Source organism: Physeter macrocephalus, chromosome 9 (assembly GCF_002837175.3).
Source record: "Physeter macrocephalus isolate SW-GA chromosome 9, ASM283717v5, whole genome shotgun sequence".
In the NCBI taxonomy this organism is placed as follows: domain Eukaryota; kingdom Metazoa; phylum Chordata; class Mammalia; order Artiodactyla; family Physeteridae; genus Physeter; species Physeter macrocephalus.
The window spans coordinates 42339530-42360512 of NC_041222.1; the positions used below are offsets into that span (position 1 = coordinate 42339530).

Genomic DNA, 20983 nt, shown 5'->3' on the forward strand with positions numbered 1-20983 from the left:
CATGGCCGCTGAGCCTGCGCGTCCGGAGCCTGTGCTCCGCAATGGGAGAGGCCATGGCAGTGAGAGGCCCGCATACCGCAAGAAAAAAAAAATTACACAGTCATGTCTGTATGACCTATATTGCTGTTAGCACATTGGGAAAAACTCAAGTGCTTTATTACCATCTAACATCACAGAACAACCATTGGGATGTCTTTTTGTTTAGTTTCCACCATTCTGAGATTTTAAGGTCATTAAAAGGTTAATCTCCCCAAAAGATGGGACATCAAATTTTTCTAACACTCTGTTATTATATTTGTCTTTAAGGCTGTCTTTGTTTCCTGAGTAAGAAGAAAATTCCAACATTCATAGATGTCTACTGTTATTACATGGTAAGTTAGGACAAGTGGTTTTGATATTGGTAAAACATTAAAATGGATATAAAAACACATCCCAATAATACTAGAGAAGGTGAAAATGTGCAAAGCTGGGTAGAGTCAGGAATAAAAGCTCCCTTGCCCTTGTCCCTGCATCCTTCTACCTGGGGGATGGTGGCATTATGATAACCTCACCACTGGGATCCAGTTCTGGAAGCCCCGGCAGATGGCCCAGAGTCTACTGCAACAATCCCTGTACCTGAACTTTGATCCGGTCTGTGCACAAAGACCTCGCAAACATTTATAGTGATAGCATCTGTTGAACTCTAAGTGCTTGTTCTTTTTCCCCAAAGCTATTTTCCATCAAGCAAGACTTTGCAGAAGGTCCAGACCAACAGCTCTGCAGATGCTCCAGCCCTTACCTCACCAGAACTTGGCAGCTCCAAATACTTGCTCCTGTTTTTCAGGCAATTGGGGTGAACAGAGGGGAGGAGGCAGGGAATGACATCTGGAGGAGACCAGGGACATGTGTGTGTAAATCTCTCTCCTACACAGGCTACCAACTGGAGGCTGACCTAGGACTACTGGTTGACCACTTTTTTAGAAAGCAAACAACAAAAGGGCCCATGGTTCATGTACCTCTTCACACGAGTAATCAGACTGTTCTGCTCCCCACGGTCCCCTTAGGGATGGGACAGAATCTGGCTTCTGTAAGAAGAGGCCAGCAGGTGGGAAGGGGAACAGAAAGGAAAGTGAGATGGGGATTTGTTCAATCTGCCTGAAAAACGTACCTAGGATCCAGTATCTGGCAATGACCCTGAGAATCAGGCCAACTCAACTCAAGAAGTATTTGATGGGCACGTAATACCCACAGGCACAGCCAAGTAACACCCGTGAGCCACTGTGCACTGAGGTCTCCAATGGCCACCCCACAGACATGGAGCTACAGAGCAAACACCCAAAAGGTAAACGCTGCTTTTGAAAGAGGTGGGTGAGGAAAGCTGCGACCCACTCCCACTTTCTCATAAGAGAGAAATTCCATTCACTCAGAGATACGGGTGTAGAGACTTCTTCAACACTTCACTTTAAAGATGAGAAACCTGACACGCAAGTGGAATATTTACGTGCCCGGTTTTATCTTTTCACAGGCTACTTGTTTGGGGATTGCCATGTCTTTTTTACTAAATGGAAAGGAAAAGACGTTTGTTCCTTTAAGTCTATCAGCTTAGGTAATCTTGCCAAACATTTCATGGGAACGTGAACAGCTCCCAGAATCTTGCCAGTATTAAAATTCACATATGTCCATCATTGTCGAAGGGCTGAAAAAACATGCCAGATCAAGGGAAACGTTCAACTTAGGAAAAGGAAAGTTAAATGTACTCCACACTGCCCATAGCCCTTGCTTTCATCCCTGAGCTGCTCCCTTTTCTTTTTCCAAGCATGCTTCCATATCTCGGAAAAATCAGTTTCTCTTCTCTTGGGCCAAGAAGGCTGTGGCAAAGTCACCACATGTGAAAAGAAAGCACGCAACTTCCTCCTCTCCTTCCCCAGACCTCCTAACCCCATCCCCTTTGACACAGTGACCATGAACCTTCTGTGCCTTCGACAGGAAACCAGAGAAGCCGCTTCAGCTGCTACGGAAACAAGTCATCTGATTCATGCCTGATATTAATAATAAAACTACCTGTTCTAGAAAACTGGCACTTGTGATGGCTTCCTCCATGTGCTCCTCATCGGACTTCAAAACAGATTTAATGTTTTCTACAAGTTCATGGATGTCCGGGGTCATGCTGCAGGAGGACTGCTCCAGGAACCTCGCCACCAGCAGCTTGGTGTCCATGTAAGATTTGTAATCTATTAAAGACCTCGGTCTGCATCTCGAAGCTCGGGATCTCAACCCTCTTCTCAAGGTCACCGCAGCCAGGTCTGGTCTTCCCTCGGTCTGAGTCGCGGCTTCACAGCTGAGCACGGGGACGGCTGTGGGCAGAGACAAACAACACGCACCTTTTGGCCAAGCCCCGTGAACACACGTCTGTACCTGAAACAGCACAAACCACGAAACTCCATGTGGAAAACATGTGACAAATGCTGACGGCCATGCACATCTTGCTTTTCCTCTTGCAGGAGGAAAAAAAAAAAAAAACCCCAACAACTATGACACAAGCTTATTCCCTGAAGTGTAATTTCAATAGGACATGTCCCCCAGATATTTTATTGTGCCACATAAAACACAACCATCAAGGTAAAGACAGATGACAGAGAAGAGCATCCAGAATGCAAATCATGATGGAGCAATGGTTTCATGGGGTGATCACCAATATATAGAGATGGTTTGGGCAGGCAGAGAAAACACGACTGACTGATGGAAGAATGTTCCGGGGAGAGGATGAAAAGCCACTGGAAGAGAGGAACTGAGGAGAGACGAGACTTGTGGGATGAATGGAATGCTCTGCTCACATTGACTGTACCTTTGTCCTAAACATCCTCAGGGGCACTGTACTGACTTATAGTATCGATGTCACACCATGGCTGGGAGGTGGCGCTAGGGCTGACTATTACAGAAAGAGAAATCTAGTGCAGAAAAAGTACACGTCATTCTGGAAGTCAACAGAGGGCCTGGGAAATCCACCACAGGCTAATTTCCACAACTACTACTTTGGCAAGGGTATAAGGACTGGCAGAACATTACTGCACTGGCAGATGGGTGAAGTGAAATCAGGCCTGGTCTCCACATGTTCATAAGCCAGCCAGCAGCCTTCAGTGTACACGACACTGGAGATTTCAGTCTGTGAAGGTCTGACAAGCAGGAATTTAGATATTCAAGGAAGAAGGGAGGCAGGGGGTGGGAAAACAGGTGGAGGAAGGGGAGCATTCCTTTTCCTCTGGAGAAAGGCAGGCATGAGGAGTTCTAAACAGGGGTTGGCAGCCGTCTTCCTCGGCTGCCACGTGCACATCACAGAGAACCTGACTCTTCGGGGAACATTCACCACAGACACTCGTGTGAGCACAGAGTCAGGGACTCCACTGTCGCTTGAAGGCGACCTGGTCCCTTCCACAGCAGAGGGCTCCAACGGGTAAACACGTGTCATCCTTGCCCCTGCAGCGCTGCAGAAGGGGAGCGGGTTCTGGAAAGATCTCGTTAAGCTGTGTAGACAGCCAAGTTCCTGTGGAAGCTGCAGGTGGCCATCCCGAGTCCTCAGCTTGCCAGGTGGGGCAGAGGACCCCACGGTGAAGACAGGTCCGGGGAGCTGAGGGGCCAGAGGGCGCTCAGTCCCAGGCAGGACTCCTCCCCGCTCAGAAGCCGCTGAAGAGACAAGAGGAGTGTTCCCTCTGGCTCCCACACAGTCAGTCCAGAGCTGTAGCAAACAACACAGGCTGTCAGGGGGACAGAATACAACTAGGAGGTGACGTGGGGCCCGGGACAGAGCGGTACCAGAGGGTTCGCAAAGCTGTATTTGCATAGAGCTTGAAGACAGCATAGGCAACTTGTTAGAACAGGTCACCGAAAGAAGCCTGTGCTGGTGGGATTACATACAGACTTTCATTTTCTTCCTTTATTTCCTCTATTTTTTACAATTCTCTACAAGGAAGAGGGATTTGAAGATGTTCAGGCAGTCATATATTCAGAAAAGAAGATTCAATGTCATTTTCAGTGTAAAATTTTTTTTAATTAAAAAAATTGTAACTATTAAAATTTAAAATTATTCAAATAACATCTATACACAAACTCAAAACAGAAAGGGAAAGAGATGGAGTGCGAGAGCTTCGCTCTATCCGAAGATCTTAAAGCAAGGTCAGATTTAAATAATTCAATCTACTCATACACAGTAAAAAGATAACTAGTGTTAAATTACAGAAGAGGGGGGTAAAAAATACACCCCTTTGACTTTTTTCTGGAGAGAGAATGTTCATTCCCACAGGACTGTAAGCATCTGGGAATCAGAACTAGGTTTGTACTATCTTCTTCGTGTGGTACCCAGCACAGTATCACATGCAACCAAACGCTTCTCATGACAGTGACTTAACAAAAAAAATTCTTACCAGCCTTAAAAGACATGGTAGATGTCTATCCTTAACGTGCACGCAGAATACCTGATTTTCCCAAGACCTGTTAGCCCCCTCCAAGCTCTCTCTTGAACCGCAGGGCCTTGGGTGGCCAGAGCCACTCAGCACCTATCGGCAAACAAGCACAGCGCCCTGCGAAGAACTTGGGAAATGACATCACCTCTCTCTGCAGAATGGTGAAGCACAGGGTCACTCTTGGATCTTGTCCTCAGGGGCTGGAGAGCTCTCCGGCTCCTTGCCGGACGTAGCTGGTTGCAGCTGGGAGTTGATATGGATGCGCTTTCTTCTCCAGGTGTGTTAGGAATGTCCCCACCTGATATTTTTTTTTTTTAAAGAGGAGAAACAGAAATCATTTCTGTTCAGCTGGCACCTTCAAAATGTTGGGCAGGAAACACCTGTGAGCCCAAACCTTCTGGGACAAGGGTAATACAGTTCATAATATTTGCTTAGGCTGTGGGCCCAGTAAGTTTTTATATTGCAGCACCGTGGGAAATGCTGCCTCCTCAAACTACCCCTCCACACCTAAAACAAACAAACAAAAAGCTTTAAATCCAGGAGCAGAAAACGAAGCCATGCTAAAATGCCTAAAGGTGCTTAGCATCTTCTCCAGTGGAGCAGCCTGGTGCAGCACTGGAAAGGTCCTAGCCATTTTACCCTTTCTGACAACTCAGGCTGACCTTGATTAGGTGGAAGGTGATACGGGTACAGGTGGGGTGGCTGCCCTGGGGCTGCAGGCCGAATGCAGGCAGAGGGTGTGTCTGAGGGCTAGGCTGGGAAACTCCCGGAAAGCCAAGGTAAAGAGCCAGTGGCCACTAAATGAATCAGTCAAACCACTCTGGAATTGGATGACTGCTGTTCAGGAAAATAAAGTCCCATCATTTGTGAGGCTGACTCGTGGTTTGGGAAACTTTTTTTAAGAAATGGAAGAATTTAAAACATACTTAGGAAATAGAACCCTGCTGCATAATTCTACTTAAGATGGAAGGTGAACAGAGCAGAAACCCATTCTATGGCACTGCTGAAAAATTACCTCCACCTAAAATAGCTGAAAGTTGATCCATTATTTATCACCATTTGCAATTTTGTCCTGTGGACAGTTCTCCGGGCCATTTAAAACCTCTCCATAGAGAGAAAGCGGTAACAATGTTCCCTTAAGTTACAAGGATAACTGTAAACGGACTCTAGTATTTAATGCAGGATTGCAAATCAGCATTCAGTGCACGTGAAGGCAGTATGACCTGGGTCCTTGGTTATAAATGAACAAATCACTCTGCAATAGGTAAAACTCTTTTTGTCTCTTTACAAGAGCTTATCTTATTTTAACAGGAGAAAAAAAATCTTAGATCAGAAAACACAAGAAAACCAAATTAAACTCTGTAATCCATTTCTGAAAAGTCTGGTTATTCGTAAAAGATTCTAAAGATATCTTTATTTCTGTTCACATATTATTTCCTACTTGTAAGCCCTAAGAGTTGATAATATTTTTATACCCAGAAGGAAGGATATAGCTTGAACCATTTGCTCCAAGAGTATTTGACCTCCAACAAAATATCATACAGATGATTATTTTACCATTTTTAGTCTATTGAATCATGAGTTTGGGCAGCAATAATGTATTTATTACCTTGAATCACTGGCATGCAGATCGGTTCCAAGGGGCTGGTGGCAGCTTCTGATCCTTCTGGCATTTGGAATGAAGATCCCTGCAACACAGGAAAAAAGAGGGTTGTCTGTTGATATTCAACTCAACCATCATCTGGACCGGAGTGAACTTGAAAAGATCTACAGGGCATGGACCCTTCCCCACCCGGCTCTCTGTGTGGCTGCTTTTCCTACTTGCCGACAACGTACCAAAGAGAAACTCTATCGACAGTACCTGCTGCTGGTCCGTCTGGCTCACCACAGCTTCATAGGGAGGCGGGGGGTCCAGAGGACAGAACACTTCCACGCCTTTGATTCGCGCTCCGTAGATATGCGGCAGTGGTATAACATCAGGATCAACCATCCTAGGAAGAGCATCCTGGCATCAGGAAGCATGTTCTGGCCATCTTGATGGTAGTGGCTCCAGCATACTGGCCTTTACCTCTAGAGGGCTATCCACTGACAATGGGGAAAATCACTCGCCGCTCCACGCTACAACCTCCTGGTCCAGGAGCAGGGGAATAACCTAAGCTGCTCTCTGATGGAGTGCCCAGAATTCTTAGGCAAGTGACAACACAGAAAATGCAATACCATCATTCCTTTTAAATTTACTAGTCAAAAAGCAAACAACAGGGCTTCCCTGGTGGCGCAGTGGTTGAGAGTCCGCCTGCCGATGCAGGGGACACGGGTTCGTGCCCCGGTCCGGGAAGATCCCAAAAAAAAGCAAACAACAATCCATAAGAGACAGAAAGCAAATTAGTGGTTGCACAGGGGCTTGGGGAAAGGGGGGGATGGGGAGTGACTGCTTAATGGGTATGGGGTCTCCTTGGAGGTGAGGAAAATGCTTTAGAACTAGACGGAAGTGATGGTTGCACCATATTGTGAATGTACTAAATGCCACTGAATTGTACACTTTCAAAAGGTTAATTTCATGTTATGTGAATTTTACCTCAATAAAAAAAAAAAAAACTAAGGATTCAGGGAAACTCAATTATTTGTTACATTAGTACATGACAAAAGTTTCTTGCCTGGGTTTCCCTCATGTCTGATTCATGGTAGAAACCCACTATTTGTTAAATAAATGTTTGAAATAATGAATACATTTTTCAAAAAAAAGTGAACAACATCACAACTCAGAGACAAAGCAGCAATGCTGCAGGAGGAATCACAGAGTGCCTCTTCCTAAAGGTGGTCATTCAACAAACACTGATGGAGCACTTGCTGTAGCTGTGGCTGTTGGCCTGTGGGTGAGAGACCTTTGATAGCAAAAAATAAAAACAAAAAACCCACAAGATTTTCCGCCAGCATTCACAGAAGGTTACACACACACACAAATTATCTAGATAACAAAGAACCTAAATTTGAAAACGACAGTTAAAAATACATGAAAGTTTGTACCTTATGACAAAACTTCCAGTTATAAAATACATGCAGATAAGTCCTGGGGATGTAATGCACGGCATGGTGACTATGGTTAATAATACTGCATGGTGTATTTGAAAGTTGTTAAGAGAGTAGGTCGTAAAAGTTCTCATGACAAGAAAAAAAAAAACTGGTAACTATATGTAGTGATGGGTTAACTAGATTTATTGTGGTGATCATTTTACAATATATACAAGTATTAAATCATTACTTGTTTACCTGTAACTAATACAATGTTATATGTCAATTATATCACAATTTTAAAAATACACAGAAGACCAAAAAAAAAACTGTACTCAGGCCATGAAGCATTGGAGAATGAAAAAAAGATAATAGCAAAAGTTTAACGTTTGTTCTTGAAATGCAAAAATGGACATAAACTAAAGGAGATTGATGAAAAGACAAATTCTGGGGCCAGCTGCCTACAAGGGACTGCTTTTGTTTTGTTTTAGAAAGGTGCTCTCTGCATTTATGGTTGTTTCATTTGTGCCCATTTACAAAAATGCAATTGGTGGAAGAAAAAAATTGAAAAAGATGTGATATTCTGTCTTCCTAACAATAAAACTTATGGAATTCTGGGATTTAGAAGGATGAGACTCCTACAGCCTGAATGAAAAAGTGAGAAGGTGCTCCCCTATTTTCCGGCATCTTTATTCATAAACAAGACTCTCAGCTCGTGCTTGACCTGAGAGGAAAGGAGAAGGTCACTTGCTGACACCCCAGGCAGGGATGTGTGCAGGCTCAGCAGGTCTGAGGAGAGGCACCTGCAGGAATGGCCCCTCCCTAGCCTGGCTGGGAGGGGTCCTGGTAAAGTCATCAAGAAAGAGATATTCTTCTCCCTTAGAGGAGGACTTGCCCACCGGTTTCACGCCAACTCTCCATTCCAGCTGAAGCTGTTTAAGAACTATTAAACACCAAGTGACTCCAGGAATACAGACCCTTCGTGGACCTGACTTTGAAGACTTTCCTGAGCAATAAACGAGGCAACTTGTTTTACTCACTGAGACCTATGCACTCCTTCCTTCGGCTCCAGAGGGCCAATCTTTAATCCTTAATTAGCATAATCCTGTGAGCATCTTTCCGGCACTTACAAACCCTTGCCTGTCCCCCCTCAGCCAACTCCCCATGCGTTTCTTCACTGCGGTGTCCTTGCCTGGAAAGTTCATCCCCCAGCTTTGCTTGTTAGCTCTGGTGCTGTATATTTCATATTCCCAACCCAGTGGCTACCTGTATGTTCCTATAGAAGAGAGAGGGCTTGCTTAGGGCCAAGAAGTGGGAAGAACGGGCTCCACTTTAGATCCTAAACTACTACAGAATCTCTTCAAGAAGGAAAACTGCGGGGAGAAAGGGGGTACACTTTATCTAAATTGGCTGCAAAATGAATGGCTTCTATGGTGGTTATTACAATGACCAGCAAAGCCTCATTTAGATGGAAGATCCTGCTAGAGTTGATGTAGAAGGAAAGTTCCTTTCCTATTAAGCAACTTTTCCTTATTTGTACCACTTTTGGGTAAATAAGGATCCATGGAGGGAAACAGGTCTGTTTGCTACAGGTTTTGTTCGTGATCCCTTATGGTACTTAACCCAGCTGTAGAGTAGAATTACGCAGGAGGGTTCCTAAACTGGGCATGGCCCAGGCCTTACCTCTAGAAATTCTGCCCTAGTTGCCTGTGGGGCCCAGGTATCTGTATGCTGTCAGTGCTCCCAGGTGGTTGCAAGGCACAGCCAGGACTGAGACCACTGCTAAGCAAAATGGATTATGGTGGCTGAAATCAAAACCCTGTTATATCTGGGAAAGGTGATCAAACTTTTACTGAAAATGAGTGTCTTTAGAAAACTGTTACCTGATAAGGTAGGGGTAAGATTAAGGGCTAAATGTTTCTTAAGAGTAAGAAACATGCCAAGAACATCTGAAACCATGCAACTAACAATGGTAGAGCACAGTCCAAGCTTTTGTTTTTAGAAAGATTTTTTTAGCCCATTATCTCATAACAATCCTCTCAGGAGTCACAAGACAAGGCAGGTGAATGAGGAAACTGAGGCTCAGAAACGGTAAGAGATCCACCCAAGGTGACCCTTTTAAGAGACTCCAGAGCCTGGGCTTATTCAAATTCATCCCAAAGTCTCCAGGAAACCTTCGCTGGTTCATGCTCATGAGACCTGAAGATGAACAGGAAACCCAAACAGATCATGCAAAATACGTTCTGCTTTGATGCTACAAATAGGCCCTGAGAACTTATCCGAGGCTGATGGAGCAACTAATATGACCTTGACCAAAGAACGATCCTCCTCTGTGTGCTGAGAAAGCTTGGCCCTTCCACGGGGCACATGTTGGTAGGGGTGTGGGAGTGGGGAGTGAGGCAGGGTCGCCCAGCCCAACAGCTGAGCACAGAGTCAAGCCTAGGCACAGCCCAGCTCCACTTGAGTTTGGGTTTTGAAGTTCATTTGGAAAGGAAATGGGTGGGCCTTGTTGCTTTCACCTTTAAGAAATGCTCAGGTCAACCTGGCTCCCATGAGCTCATCTTCAGTTTTCTCTAGCAGGTAACATCCCCACAGTATAACCAGGTCCACATTCACGAAATAGGTTGGAGACTTTCCTTTTTGACTCCTGGCTCAAGCCAATTTCTGAGACTGGGGGACTCCCTGGAGTAGAGGAGATGGGGTACACAGCCCCCTCCTGTACTTACAAATTGATTCACAAAGTAGATAACCATCTTTGGATAGAAGCCTTGACTGCAATCAGGCTTCTATTTATGAGAGTAACTTGAGAAGCCCTTTTTCAAGGAGATACCAATGCATGAAATGGTTGTATTTATAGAAGTTAAATAAATAAACCTCTTCTGAGAGGTCCTAATGCCTTACAGGAAAAGGGGAGCCTGTATTGCGTGAAAACTCTTAACATAACTGATTGTGGAAATATTAACGAAAACATCTGTTAATATTCTTGCCTTCCTGCTTATAAGAAAGAAAATGACCATTTGGGGTTAAACAGCTAGTGTCTATGATGTTGATTTATACTGAGAATTTAGCAAAGTCAGTTAAATTTTAAAATATCTCTGATAGAATATGTATCTCAAGGTGAATAAGTTTAGCCATTTAAAAAAGGAGAGTGGGCAAGGGGCTGGGGGGGAGACAGGGGCATGGGATTAAGAGACACAAACCACTATGTATAAAATAGATAAGCAACACAAAATATTGTACAGCACAGGGAAATACAGCCATTGTTTTGTAATAACTTTAAATGGAATATAACTATAAAAATATTGAATCACTATGTTGTACACATGAAACTAATATAATATTGTAAATCAACTACAATTTTAAAAATATACATAAAATGTTAAAAAAAAAAAGAAAGTGGGCTGCATTCAGATATTGGTAGAATTTTAGAAAATGAGGCTATTTGCCCTTTGGAGATATGAGCTAGCGCTCCAGGTATATACTTTAGGCCAAGCATTCTTTTTCTCTCAAGGGTGTTATGCATAACCCCCTCCCCCATGTTCCTCTGGGAAGTTCTGGTTGGTAGAGCCCTTGACGACAAGCTTGTCGGTCTTCTTCCAACTCAGATTTGGCCAGGGGCTGGCTCAGAGCTCAGAGGGGCAAATCCAGGGATGCACCCAGATCCTCAAAGACCCACAGTGATAAGCATGACTATGGAGGTGCAGAGAAGAGAAAGGAAAGAGGGAAGAAGGGCGGGAGATCCCACAGGTCAGTACCTCTAAACCCACATGAGTTACTTTCCCTTTCTGCCACAGCATGAAATTAAATGTCTGTTGCCTTCTCTTAGGTCAACCAAGTGCTCACCCACAACCTCAGAGAGCCAAGGAACTCTTCTTGAAGAGGGCATTTCTCTCCCCAACCATGAAGTAACAGGCACTTCTACTGCCCTTCAGTGTGCACTCTGCAGACAGCCTGAGATTGGGCTACGTTTTTAGCAAACGTGTCCTATGGTACACAAAGAATATATGTTTTGTTGCTATGTCCCTCTGGCCTCTGTAATTCTTGGCTCATTTCCTAAAAGACTAGCGAAGCCATCCTGGCCCCTGAAGCTTCGAAATTACAGTCCACCAGTCCCTGTACAACAGGGAGGCTGAGCTGTCCCCCAGGCCATCTGTCCAGCCAGCTGATGTCCCTTCCAGCTTTGTGGTCATCTCTTATTTCCGCCGAGGTGGGTGGGCAGGGGAGGGGCTAGAGTGGGGTTTAGATACGAGTCTGAGGGACAAGTCAGGAAGATAACCCATTGAAAAGAACATTAACAGGGCTTCCCTGGTGGCACAGTGGTTGAGAGTCTGCCTGCCGATGCAGGGGACACGGGTTCGTGCCCCGGTCCGGGAGGATCCCACATGCTGTGGAGCGGCTGGGCCCGTCAGCCATGGCCGCTGAGCCTGCACGTCCGGAGCCTGTGCTCCACAACGGGAGCGGCCACAACAGTGAGAGGCCCGCGTACCGCAAAAAAAAAAAAAAAAAAAAAAAAGAACATTAACAGTGTCTGGGTGGGAGTCAAAATGACATGTGGCTGCTCTGAGCACTAGAAAATGGATCCAAAAACCCCAAGCCTGACACCAAATTTGTCTGACAACTCTCCACGTGTACCTCAGGGTTAAAAAGTAGAAATTCCAAGCCCTCTCAATAGCAAGGGAAAGACACTAGTCCTTCTTGTAGAATTCAGAGATTTGTTTTTTAGAAGTTTAAATGTAGGGTTTAAGTTTAAACGTAGGGTTGCTTTAGCCTTTAAATTCGGACTAAGATCATCACTTCATCCTGGAAGCCAACCCTGACCAGCTGACTCTTCCTTCAAGCTCTCTGCAGCTCACTCACCATTCTAGGTTAGGTAGTCCTCCTCTTGCACTCAAAATCTCCCTTTTGAGTATTACTGTGATCCTTTCAACACTCATTTTTAATGACCTAGACTGTGAGCTCCTGGATAGGGGGAGGAAGTTGGTATAACTCATTTTGAATTCCAATAACCCAGCACAGTAACTAGTAAGCAGCAGAGGATGGATTAAATGTTTGTTGAATGAATAAATGAAGTCATTCTTTAGAATGGTACAATTCTAGAAGTGGCTAACAACCAAATGAATGCATGCAGCACTTCATTCTACAAATAATGATTTCTGAGATTTAAGAGACAGATGATCAAATTTTGAGCTAGAATTTGAAAAGGATTTGAAAAGGAGAATAAACACGGCATCTTTCTTTTTTCTAGACCAAGGAGATGTAATTAATAATTAAATGGCTGGGAAGAAGTTCATGATTTGAGGACCTGCTGATGGTTTACAATGAATATCGATTTGGCCCGACTGAGAGCGTTTCCAGGGCAACAGCAGTTTTCAATCATGTCAAATTACAGCAGTTATCTCACTGGGTGTCAGTTTTCCTAAGAAGCTAATTGAAATTGAAAAACTATATCCTTAGGTCAAGGTTTGACTTTTCTTTGGTTTCATGCAATTTGTCAGACCAAAAAAGAGAGAGAAAAACCGGACGATCCCGGAAAGTAATACAATGTCTAGGTTTTGGAGAGAAGTCAGAGCCCATGCTGTGAGCTCTGGAGACCCTGCGGCCTCAAAACTGAGAGCAGCCCAGAGATCTGCGCGAGCATATGTAGGGAAGATACCTGCGGTTCGTCCGGGGTGTGCACGAGTAAAACGTGGCGAAATAGGAAGGGGGAGGCACTGGTGGCACAAAGTCGTCAGGGTCTGGTATGCGTCTGTGTTCCTCCACTTCTTCCGCAGAAATCTGGGATTCATCCTAATTAAACAGCACCTTGGTTAGTCAACAGCTCAAGGAGGAAAGCAACGGATGACACAAAAAGGTCCGAGGGTGGGATCAGTGGAGTCACAGACACCCTGCCACCTTGCATGGACTTACGATGCAGGATCTTCTGGCTGCAAAGATCTGAAGGTAGCGAAGGGCGGCTGCCACCAAGCAGACGGTGGTGGTCAGGGCATTCAAGGCACACAAGGCGAAAAGGACTTTCTGGAACCAGGAAACAATGACGCACCTGAGTACCTCAAAACTGAGGACCAGAATGCAACATAAAAACTTTAAAAAATAATAATAATACTGCCCCAAGGAAGACAATTCCCATGAGAAAATGCACGTAAAGGACTTAGATGGTGTTCAGCTCATGCTAGGTGCCAAACAAACGCTGGTTATTATTAACACTGTCATGCAATAGTGTGTACTTCTTAATTTTAAAAACTTATCTTAGAAGCTTCCTGTCCCGGGCAGACCTGGTATTACCATGTTTCTTTTTGCATCAGAACCCTGTCTGGAAATATCCCTTCCAGGAAAGTACTGAATTTCTCTTCTGAAGTCGGTGTCCCCAGTGATAGCAAATCCCAACCTCCCCCCTCCCACAGACTCCCACCAGGACAGCACGCTGCTTAATTCGTGGCCACTGATTCTATTTCAGGAGCCACTGGCAGAGCTGCCTCGGGCACCCAATGAGGACAACACAGGGGGCAGGCCGGCCCGAGTGTCAACAGGGCTTGTCTCCTCTAAACACATGTCTCAAAATAGCAGCAAAGCCAATTCCAAAAGTTGCTGTTGCCACGGTCCTGGCTGCTTAGCGGGGCTTTCCCCAAGCAAAGTCCTGGCTCAGAAAATTCGGGAGTGACTCAGCTACCGAAAATACAGAAGCCAAAGAAAGAAGGCCATTTTCACATCCTCCAAAACTCAGAGAGCTGACAGCTTCTCTCTCTTTGCTTAGAGACTCCTCTTCCCCACAAGAAAATAAACCCAAAACAAAGATCTAAAGAAAGCCATCAGTGATGGACCATCCAAAAGCTAATATCTCAGGGTTCACCAACTGAGCTTGTCACTCCCTGGGCTAACAGACCTTAAGTCAGGACATGATTTTTATCCAATTCCCTAATAAAGGTTAATTTTGCATTTCTCTTCAGCTGGTATCATTTGTTTTTCATCTCTTTTGCTTAGTATAGTTGCGGCCTATTAAACAAGAGGTAGTGTCTTGAATTTCTCTTGTATTTTCTGGCCAATACATCTCCTTAGTCTATGTGTTTTAGAACGGCAGCACTCAACAGCCTACAGGATTCATTTAAGCCAACAAAGGAGCATTAGAATAATAACAAATGGGCATGGACTTTAGAGGTTCTGCTAAAACTACATCTTATATGTGTAGCTACATCAAGGGTGTGTATGTGTGCATATGTGTGCATGTATATGTATATGTAAATTCACATACATACACATATACATGTGTATGCATTTAGGCTCCTTTACATTTTTTACTAGTTTATAATTCTTGAGCACAAAGAAGCTATCCATTCATAACTTAAGAGAAACACAATAATCTGTGGGTTCTCAATTCTGTCTCTAGGTCACTGACAAGGAGTCTCTCATATCTGCTTTCAGCAGGATTATTTGAAGGAGGTAAAAGAGGAGGAATATTTCAGAGAGCTTTGCCTTCCCTGGGGTCTCTGTGGTGTAGTTACTGGTGGGGGGTGGAATCTATTCCAGATACCTTGAGTAGAAGGTGAACAGCACTACAAGGCTGAACTGGGAAGAGTTTCAAGGCATTTTCTTTGTCTGTGCATTTGGCTGGTTGAAATTCTTCACAACAGAAGCAAATCTTGCCTTCACCTAAGTCCACCTTAAGGGGAAAAGGAAGAACAACAATTTAATTATTTTTATTTATTTATTTATTTATTTATTTTGCGGTACGCGGGCCTCTCACTGCTGTCGCCTCTCCCGTTGTGGAGCACAGGCTCCGGACGCACAGGTCCAGCGGCCACGGCTCACGGGCCCAGCCGCTCCGCGGCATGTGGGATCCTCCCGGACCGGGGCACGAACCCGTGTCCCCTGCATCGGCAGGCGGACTCTCAACCGCTGCGCCACCAGGGAAGCCCCAACAATTTAATTATTAAGTAAAAATACACAGGCCACACCATGGAACACCAATCCTACAGAATGAGATATGGCAGGGTTCAGTGTCAGGCAACGTCTACATCAGTCAGGACAGCCTAGGGTATGCTGTGGTAACAACCAGCCCCAAAATTTCAGTGGCTTAATCAACCAAGGTTATTTCTTGACTATGCTACATGTCCATTGCAGGTCAGCAGAGGGCTCTACTCATCATATTCCCTTAGGGACCGAAGTTGATGGAGCATCCACTATCTGAGGATTGAGGGTCACTATGCTAGAGACATGGAGAGCATATGATGAACTGCACATTGGCACTTAAAGCAGGTTTACAAGGTAAAAGGTAGGACACTCAGTTAAATTTGAATTGAGATAAACAGGTCATTCCTTAGGGTCAGTATGTCCCAAATATTGCATGAGATATGTTTATAGTAAAAAACTATTACTCTTTATTTGAAATTCAAATTTAATTTGGTGTCCTGTGTTTTCACTTGCTAGGTCTGGTCACCCTAGCTTAAATCTTCCTCTTGGAAATGACACTCATCACATGAGCTCAGTTTCATTTTCAAAGTAAATCATATGGCTCCACTTAATCCAAGAGGGCAAGGAAGTTCAATCTACCATGTGCCTGGAAGAAGCACAAGGTCTATTTGGTGAACAGTAGCCCTAAACCCTGTAGGCTTAAAGAGATCTCTTAGTTCACATCTTCAGTGTGTTCACAGATTCTAGGAGAAGTTTTCTTTTCTTTATTTGAAGTGATACCATTACTGATGAGTAATCTCATATATTTTTAGTGAGATGCTTTGCAAACTTTGGGTCACTTTTCCAAGTTTCCATTGAGTCATGTTGGGAACATATGTACTAGCTGATTCGGGCTAATAAGACCCATAATTTGGGAGCAGAGGTTCATTCTTACTTGCTCTGCAGCTTGAGCTGTTAAAGTTGGCTATTCTATTTTGGCTAAAAAGAAAGGCCACACCTCTTTCATACTTGTTAAATTAAATAGGCGGCTTTGACTTCACTAGCTGCAAAATTCTTCAGGAATCTTTAAGAATGACTGAACATTTACAATGCTTTTGTTGCTTAACAGAAAAAAAAAAGGCTTTTTTCTCATTGAATTAAGATTCTTATCCTCTAGTCATAGTGGAAAATTTCATGGTATTTTCCATATTAGGAGGAAACTTAGTTCCTTCTAATATAAGTTGACTAGGAAGCCAAAGGGAAAAATTTGTACCACTGGATTATACAATTTTTGGTTTGGTTTTCTTTTTCTTTTGAACTGCAATTTACATACACAAATCATAAGCATACCATTCAAGGAATTTAGAGCCATGCATATACCTCTGTAACCCAAACCCTTATCAACATACAGAACATACCATCACCAGAGAAAATTCCTTCATGTCCATTCCTATCCATCCCTGCCCACACCCTCCAAAGAGACAACCACTATTTGGATATTTTTTCCATATAGATTAGTTTTGCCTCTTCCAGAATTCCATGAATCCTAGAACATTTTTTATTCCTTGTCCTTAAATCATATTGAAAGGGATGCATTACTAAAATAAACACTGATGCCCAGATTTTATATAAATTTTGCCTCTGATACAAAGAATTACAACTACAGTTACCTCGATGGCCTCCATAATCTATCAATCCACAACCACTTTGGTTTCTGTCTTTTCCTGGTTTGTCCACAGATTGTTATCTCAGCAACATCCCCACACCTAGATCCACGACTCCACACACAAAGGCACAAGGCTGTTTCTATTTGAATTTTTCTTTCATTGTCTCACATTTTTGAAGGTACATCCTGCTGCTAATATCTAGATTCTTGGCTTCTAAAGGAAAACTACTGTGGCCATTCAGACAGGACTTCCCTAGGCAGGTAGGAACTATTCTTTCCCCTCAGGGATCGCTGACTTTCTCTTGGCTGCTCTTCCATAGTTAATAATATCCTTACACCAGGCTAAATTCAGATAAATATTACTCCCAATGGGCTTCCTCCTTGAAAGTCTCCTGCTGAGAACTTCCTGTTTTAATACTAACAGCATTATTTAGTATAACAAAGAAGCAGCTAATAGAGATGATTCATTCTTCTCATGTCTCCATTCTGTTCATGTACACAAGGCCCTCTCTCACCAAGCAGGAACCAAGCTCTCGTTTCTCAACGCGACACAGTGCAATTTCCATTTCTTATATTGTATAAGCCTCAAGATCTTACCTGAGGACTTCACCTCCCTTAGGGAAGACTAGGTGTCATCTTACAAAGTACTCCCTTCCCACATGAGTCCATTCTTAATCCAAGGCATTATTTTAAGACAGAAACCAATCCTGCATGGGCTGCATTAGCCACACAACACCAGACATCCAAATATACAGAAACCTCAGCTCTCTGGAAACTTTGGATGGCAAAATTTTCCAGATAAGTGATAATTAATCCCTTTAAACAAAGGATCTTATCTGAAAGTTAATCATTATGCAAACAATAATGAATATCTATCACTGTGCCCAGCTGATATAGGAAAGCCCTGAGGCTTCCTACAAAATGATTCTAGGCAACCGTGCCTTTTGTTTTCCTCATTCTTCCTGTTCCTGATCCTTCACCTGCCTTCTTAATTCCATCTCTGCCCAATATTTCTGAAAGCTTATTCTAACTTCTCTTCAATGTCTTTAACTCTCTGCAAACAACCCTGTTCGAATCTCATTCTTAAATGAAAAACATCCCTCTTTCATACTTGATACAATTACCTGAAGCTGTCAGAGCCTCTCCTTCCTCCTGTCATCAATCACTATTATGGCTCTCTATCCTAGCTGCACATTAGAATCTTCTGGGAAGTTTTCCCAAAAATGCCGATGCCAACTAGGGAACTGCAAAATAAAGTAACGATGAGATCTCGACTTAGCCCCATCAGACTGGCAAAAAATTAGAGAGTAACACTTGTTGTAGGTAGAAGGTTACCGGTAGAAATGTAGGTTAAAGCTCTTTAATAAAGGAACTGTCCATACATTTTAAATTAAATATACTATTCCCAACCACTTCGGAAAACTGTTGAGCAGTTTCTTTTAAAGTTAGACATACATTTACCACATGACCCAGCAATTCCATACTTAAGTATTTATTACTCAAGAGAAATGAAAACAGGCCCCCCAAAAAACATTATACAAAAATGTTCACAACAGCTTTGTTCATAACACCCCTAAACTGGAAACAACCCAAATGTCCATCAACAGGAGAACTGATAAAACAAATTGTGCTATTTTTATACAATGAAATATTGACCTGATTTTAAAAAGAGAGAGAGAAGGGAAGAGCAAAGAACTGATATGACCCCAAAACACGGATGAATCTCAAAAACATCACGCTGAAGTAAGTCAGACACAAAAAGGTACATACCACATGACTCCACCTGCATGAAGTTCAAGAACAGGCAAAACTAATCTATGGTGAAAGAAACTGGAACAGTGGTTGCCTATGAGAGAGTTGAGACTGCCTGAAAGAAGACAGCAAATAACTTTCTAAAGTGATAAAAATGCTCTAGATTTTGTCTGGGGTGTATACATGAGTGTATTTGTCATGATGAATGTATACTTTGGTCAAAACTTAATGAACTGACACTTGAGAGCTGGTCATTTAGCTATAGATTTTATCTCAGTTTTTAAAAAAATGGATAGAATCATCAAATGGTTGAATGTGCTATAAAAAAAAAAAAAATGAGACAAACAGAAGAACAATCCTTGTCCTGGGAGCCTACTCCGCTTAGGTCACAGCCCCGATGGAGATCTACAGAATAGTATCCATAGCAGCACTGCTTCTATCTGTCAAAACCCAAACCACAGTGGACAACAAGAAAACAGAGAACTGACTTGTTCAAAGGAAAAAAGGGTGTTAGAGCTATACCTAATACATCTTTAAGTGAGAAAAACAATATGCAGGGAAGTGGATACAAAAGATCCCATTTCTGAAGAATAAGTCTTGAATAACCCCACCCCATACACATCTACGTAAGGTTACATGAGCATGAAACACGAAAGGAAATCCCCCAGCTTGTTACCGTGGATTCAGGGTGACTGGTGTGGATGGCGAGGCAAAGAGGGAAGGAGAGCATCCCTTCCTCAGAAAGACTCCACTTGCCAAATACGTTCCCTAATGAAAAACAATTACGATATGGTCCTGTTGATGAAAAATCAGGTGTGTTTTTATCCATAAAGACATGCAAAAAACCTGTCAAATGGTTAACTATGATGTCCCCAAATAGTGAGATTTCAAATGATTTTTAAGTTCCATCCTACACTTTTGTGGCTTGTCCACTTATATAATCAGAAACAATCCCAGAGTTGGTTTTGTGGTGGGAAAAATTTTTAATTAAAAATACACTTTAAAACTTAAAAAAATATACTGATGCCGAGACCCCCATTCCAGGGCAGTTGAGAATCTCTGAGTATGGGGCCCAAGTTTGGGTAGTCTTTAAAAAGTTCCCCCAGGTGATTCTAACAGGGAGTCAGGGTAGAGAAGCACAGAATTTCTCAGAAAAGTCAACCATATAGACCCTTATGCCTTGTAATTTGGCTTCTGTTTGTTCCAGAGCCAACAGTGATCTAACCACTCAGGCTAACTAACTACTAACTAACCACTGCCCTTGGAATCCTCTCCCCTCCTGGCTTCGACCCACTCCCTTTATTTATTTATTGTTCAAGGCCAATCTCAAATACCTACGTTCCAGGTATCCTTTTCCCGTCTTCCCAAGAGTAGAAGTCCTTCTCCTTTCGCACCTCCAGAGCACTGTGTCTCACTCTGATGGCTGATCACAGACTCCCTTGCTTTGCAGTTGGGCATTTATTCATTCTCTCCACAAACACTGATCAAGCACCTGCCATGGTTATCCCACTCCTCTTGCTACGTGATAAACGTCTAGGTCAGAAACGATGTCTGACTTTTCTTTCTACTATCTGCAGTTTCTAGCATGGGGTCTTGCATATAATAGATGCTACTCTTTTATCGAACTGTCTTGTAAAATATTATGACTTTTCACTTCTAGCCTGTGTCTGTTCTCTTTGCCCCTTCCAATTTTCTGTGTGATTAGTAACAGGAAGAACAAGCCTTGCTTAAAATTTATTTTCTGGGAACTCTATGTATGTAAAGAAGTCTGTGGGAGGTGCTGTTGAAAACTCCCAAGAAAATACAGAGCCAGACACTGTCCTCAGGAAGATTCCAGACCAGTAGAAGAGAGAAGACAGGTATATGAATACCTTTAGCCCAAAAAAGGAAAGAGAAATGCTTCAGAGATGTACAGATAGGAATTCTGGAAGATTACCTTCCCTGGGGATCAGGGACTATTTCCTTAAGAAGATCATCATTGAATGAGGCTTTAAAAGGCTGACACCATTTGGATGAACAGGGAAGTAAGGGACAGGGAATGGTCGAGGGAGAGACAGCACTGTCAGAAACAGGAAAGTAGGGCAGGAGCCTGGGTAATGACATGCGGGCTTGGGCTCCATTACAGGGAGTGTGAGTTGCTGCAGCAGGAGAGCAGGATGAGAGCAAATGATACGAGGCCTTAAAAACCAGAAAACAGGGCTTCCCTGGTGGCGCAGTGGTTGCGCATCCGCCTGCC

The 20983-nt window shown here is 43.4% G+C and overlaps 1 protein-coding gene across 3 annotated transcripts in view; it reads right to left on the reverse strand.

The window, feature by feature from the left end:
- ENTREP1 (endosomal transmembrane epsin interactor 1) overlaps positions 1-20983 on the reverse strand; it is a 61099-nt gene that overhangs the window by 1945 nt on the left and 38171 nt on the right. For all 3 annotated transcript variants that reach the window (XM_024126896.3, XM_028493897.2, XM_028493898.2), the window contains 7 exons: positions 14971-15099; positions 13353-13460; positions 13099-13232; positions 6298-6427; positions 6046-6124; positions 4582-4734; positions 2041-2333 (listed from right to left, as the gene is read on the reverse strand). In XM_024126896.3, the coding sequence (XP_023982664.1) occupies positions 2041-2333; positions 4582-4734; positions 6046-6124; positions 6298-6427; positions 13099-13232; positions 13353-13460; positions 14971-15099 (1026 nt within the window). The remainder of the gene's footprint in view (positions 1-2040; positions 2334-4581; positions 4735-6045; positions 6125-6297; positions 6428-13098; positions 13233-13352; positions 13461-14970; positions 15100-20983) is intronic.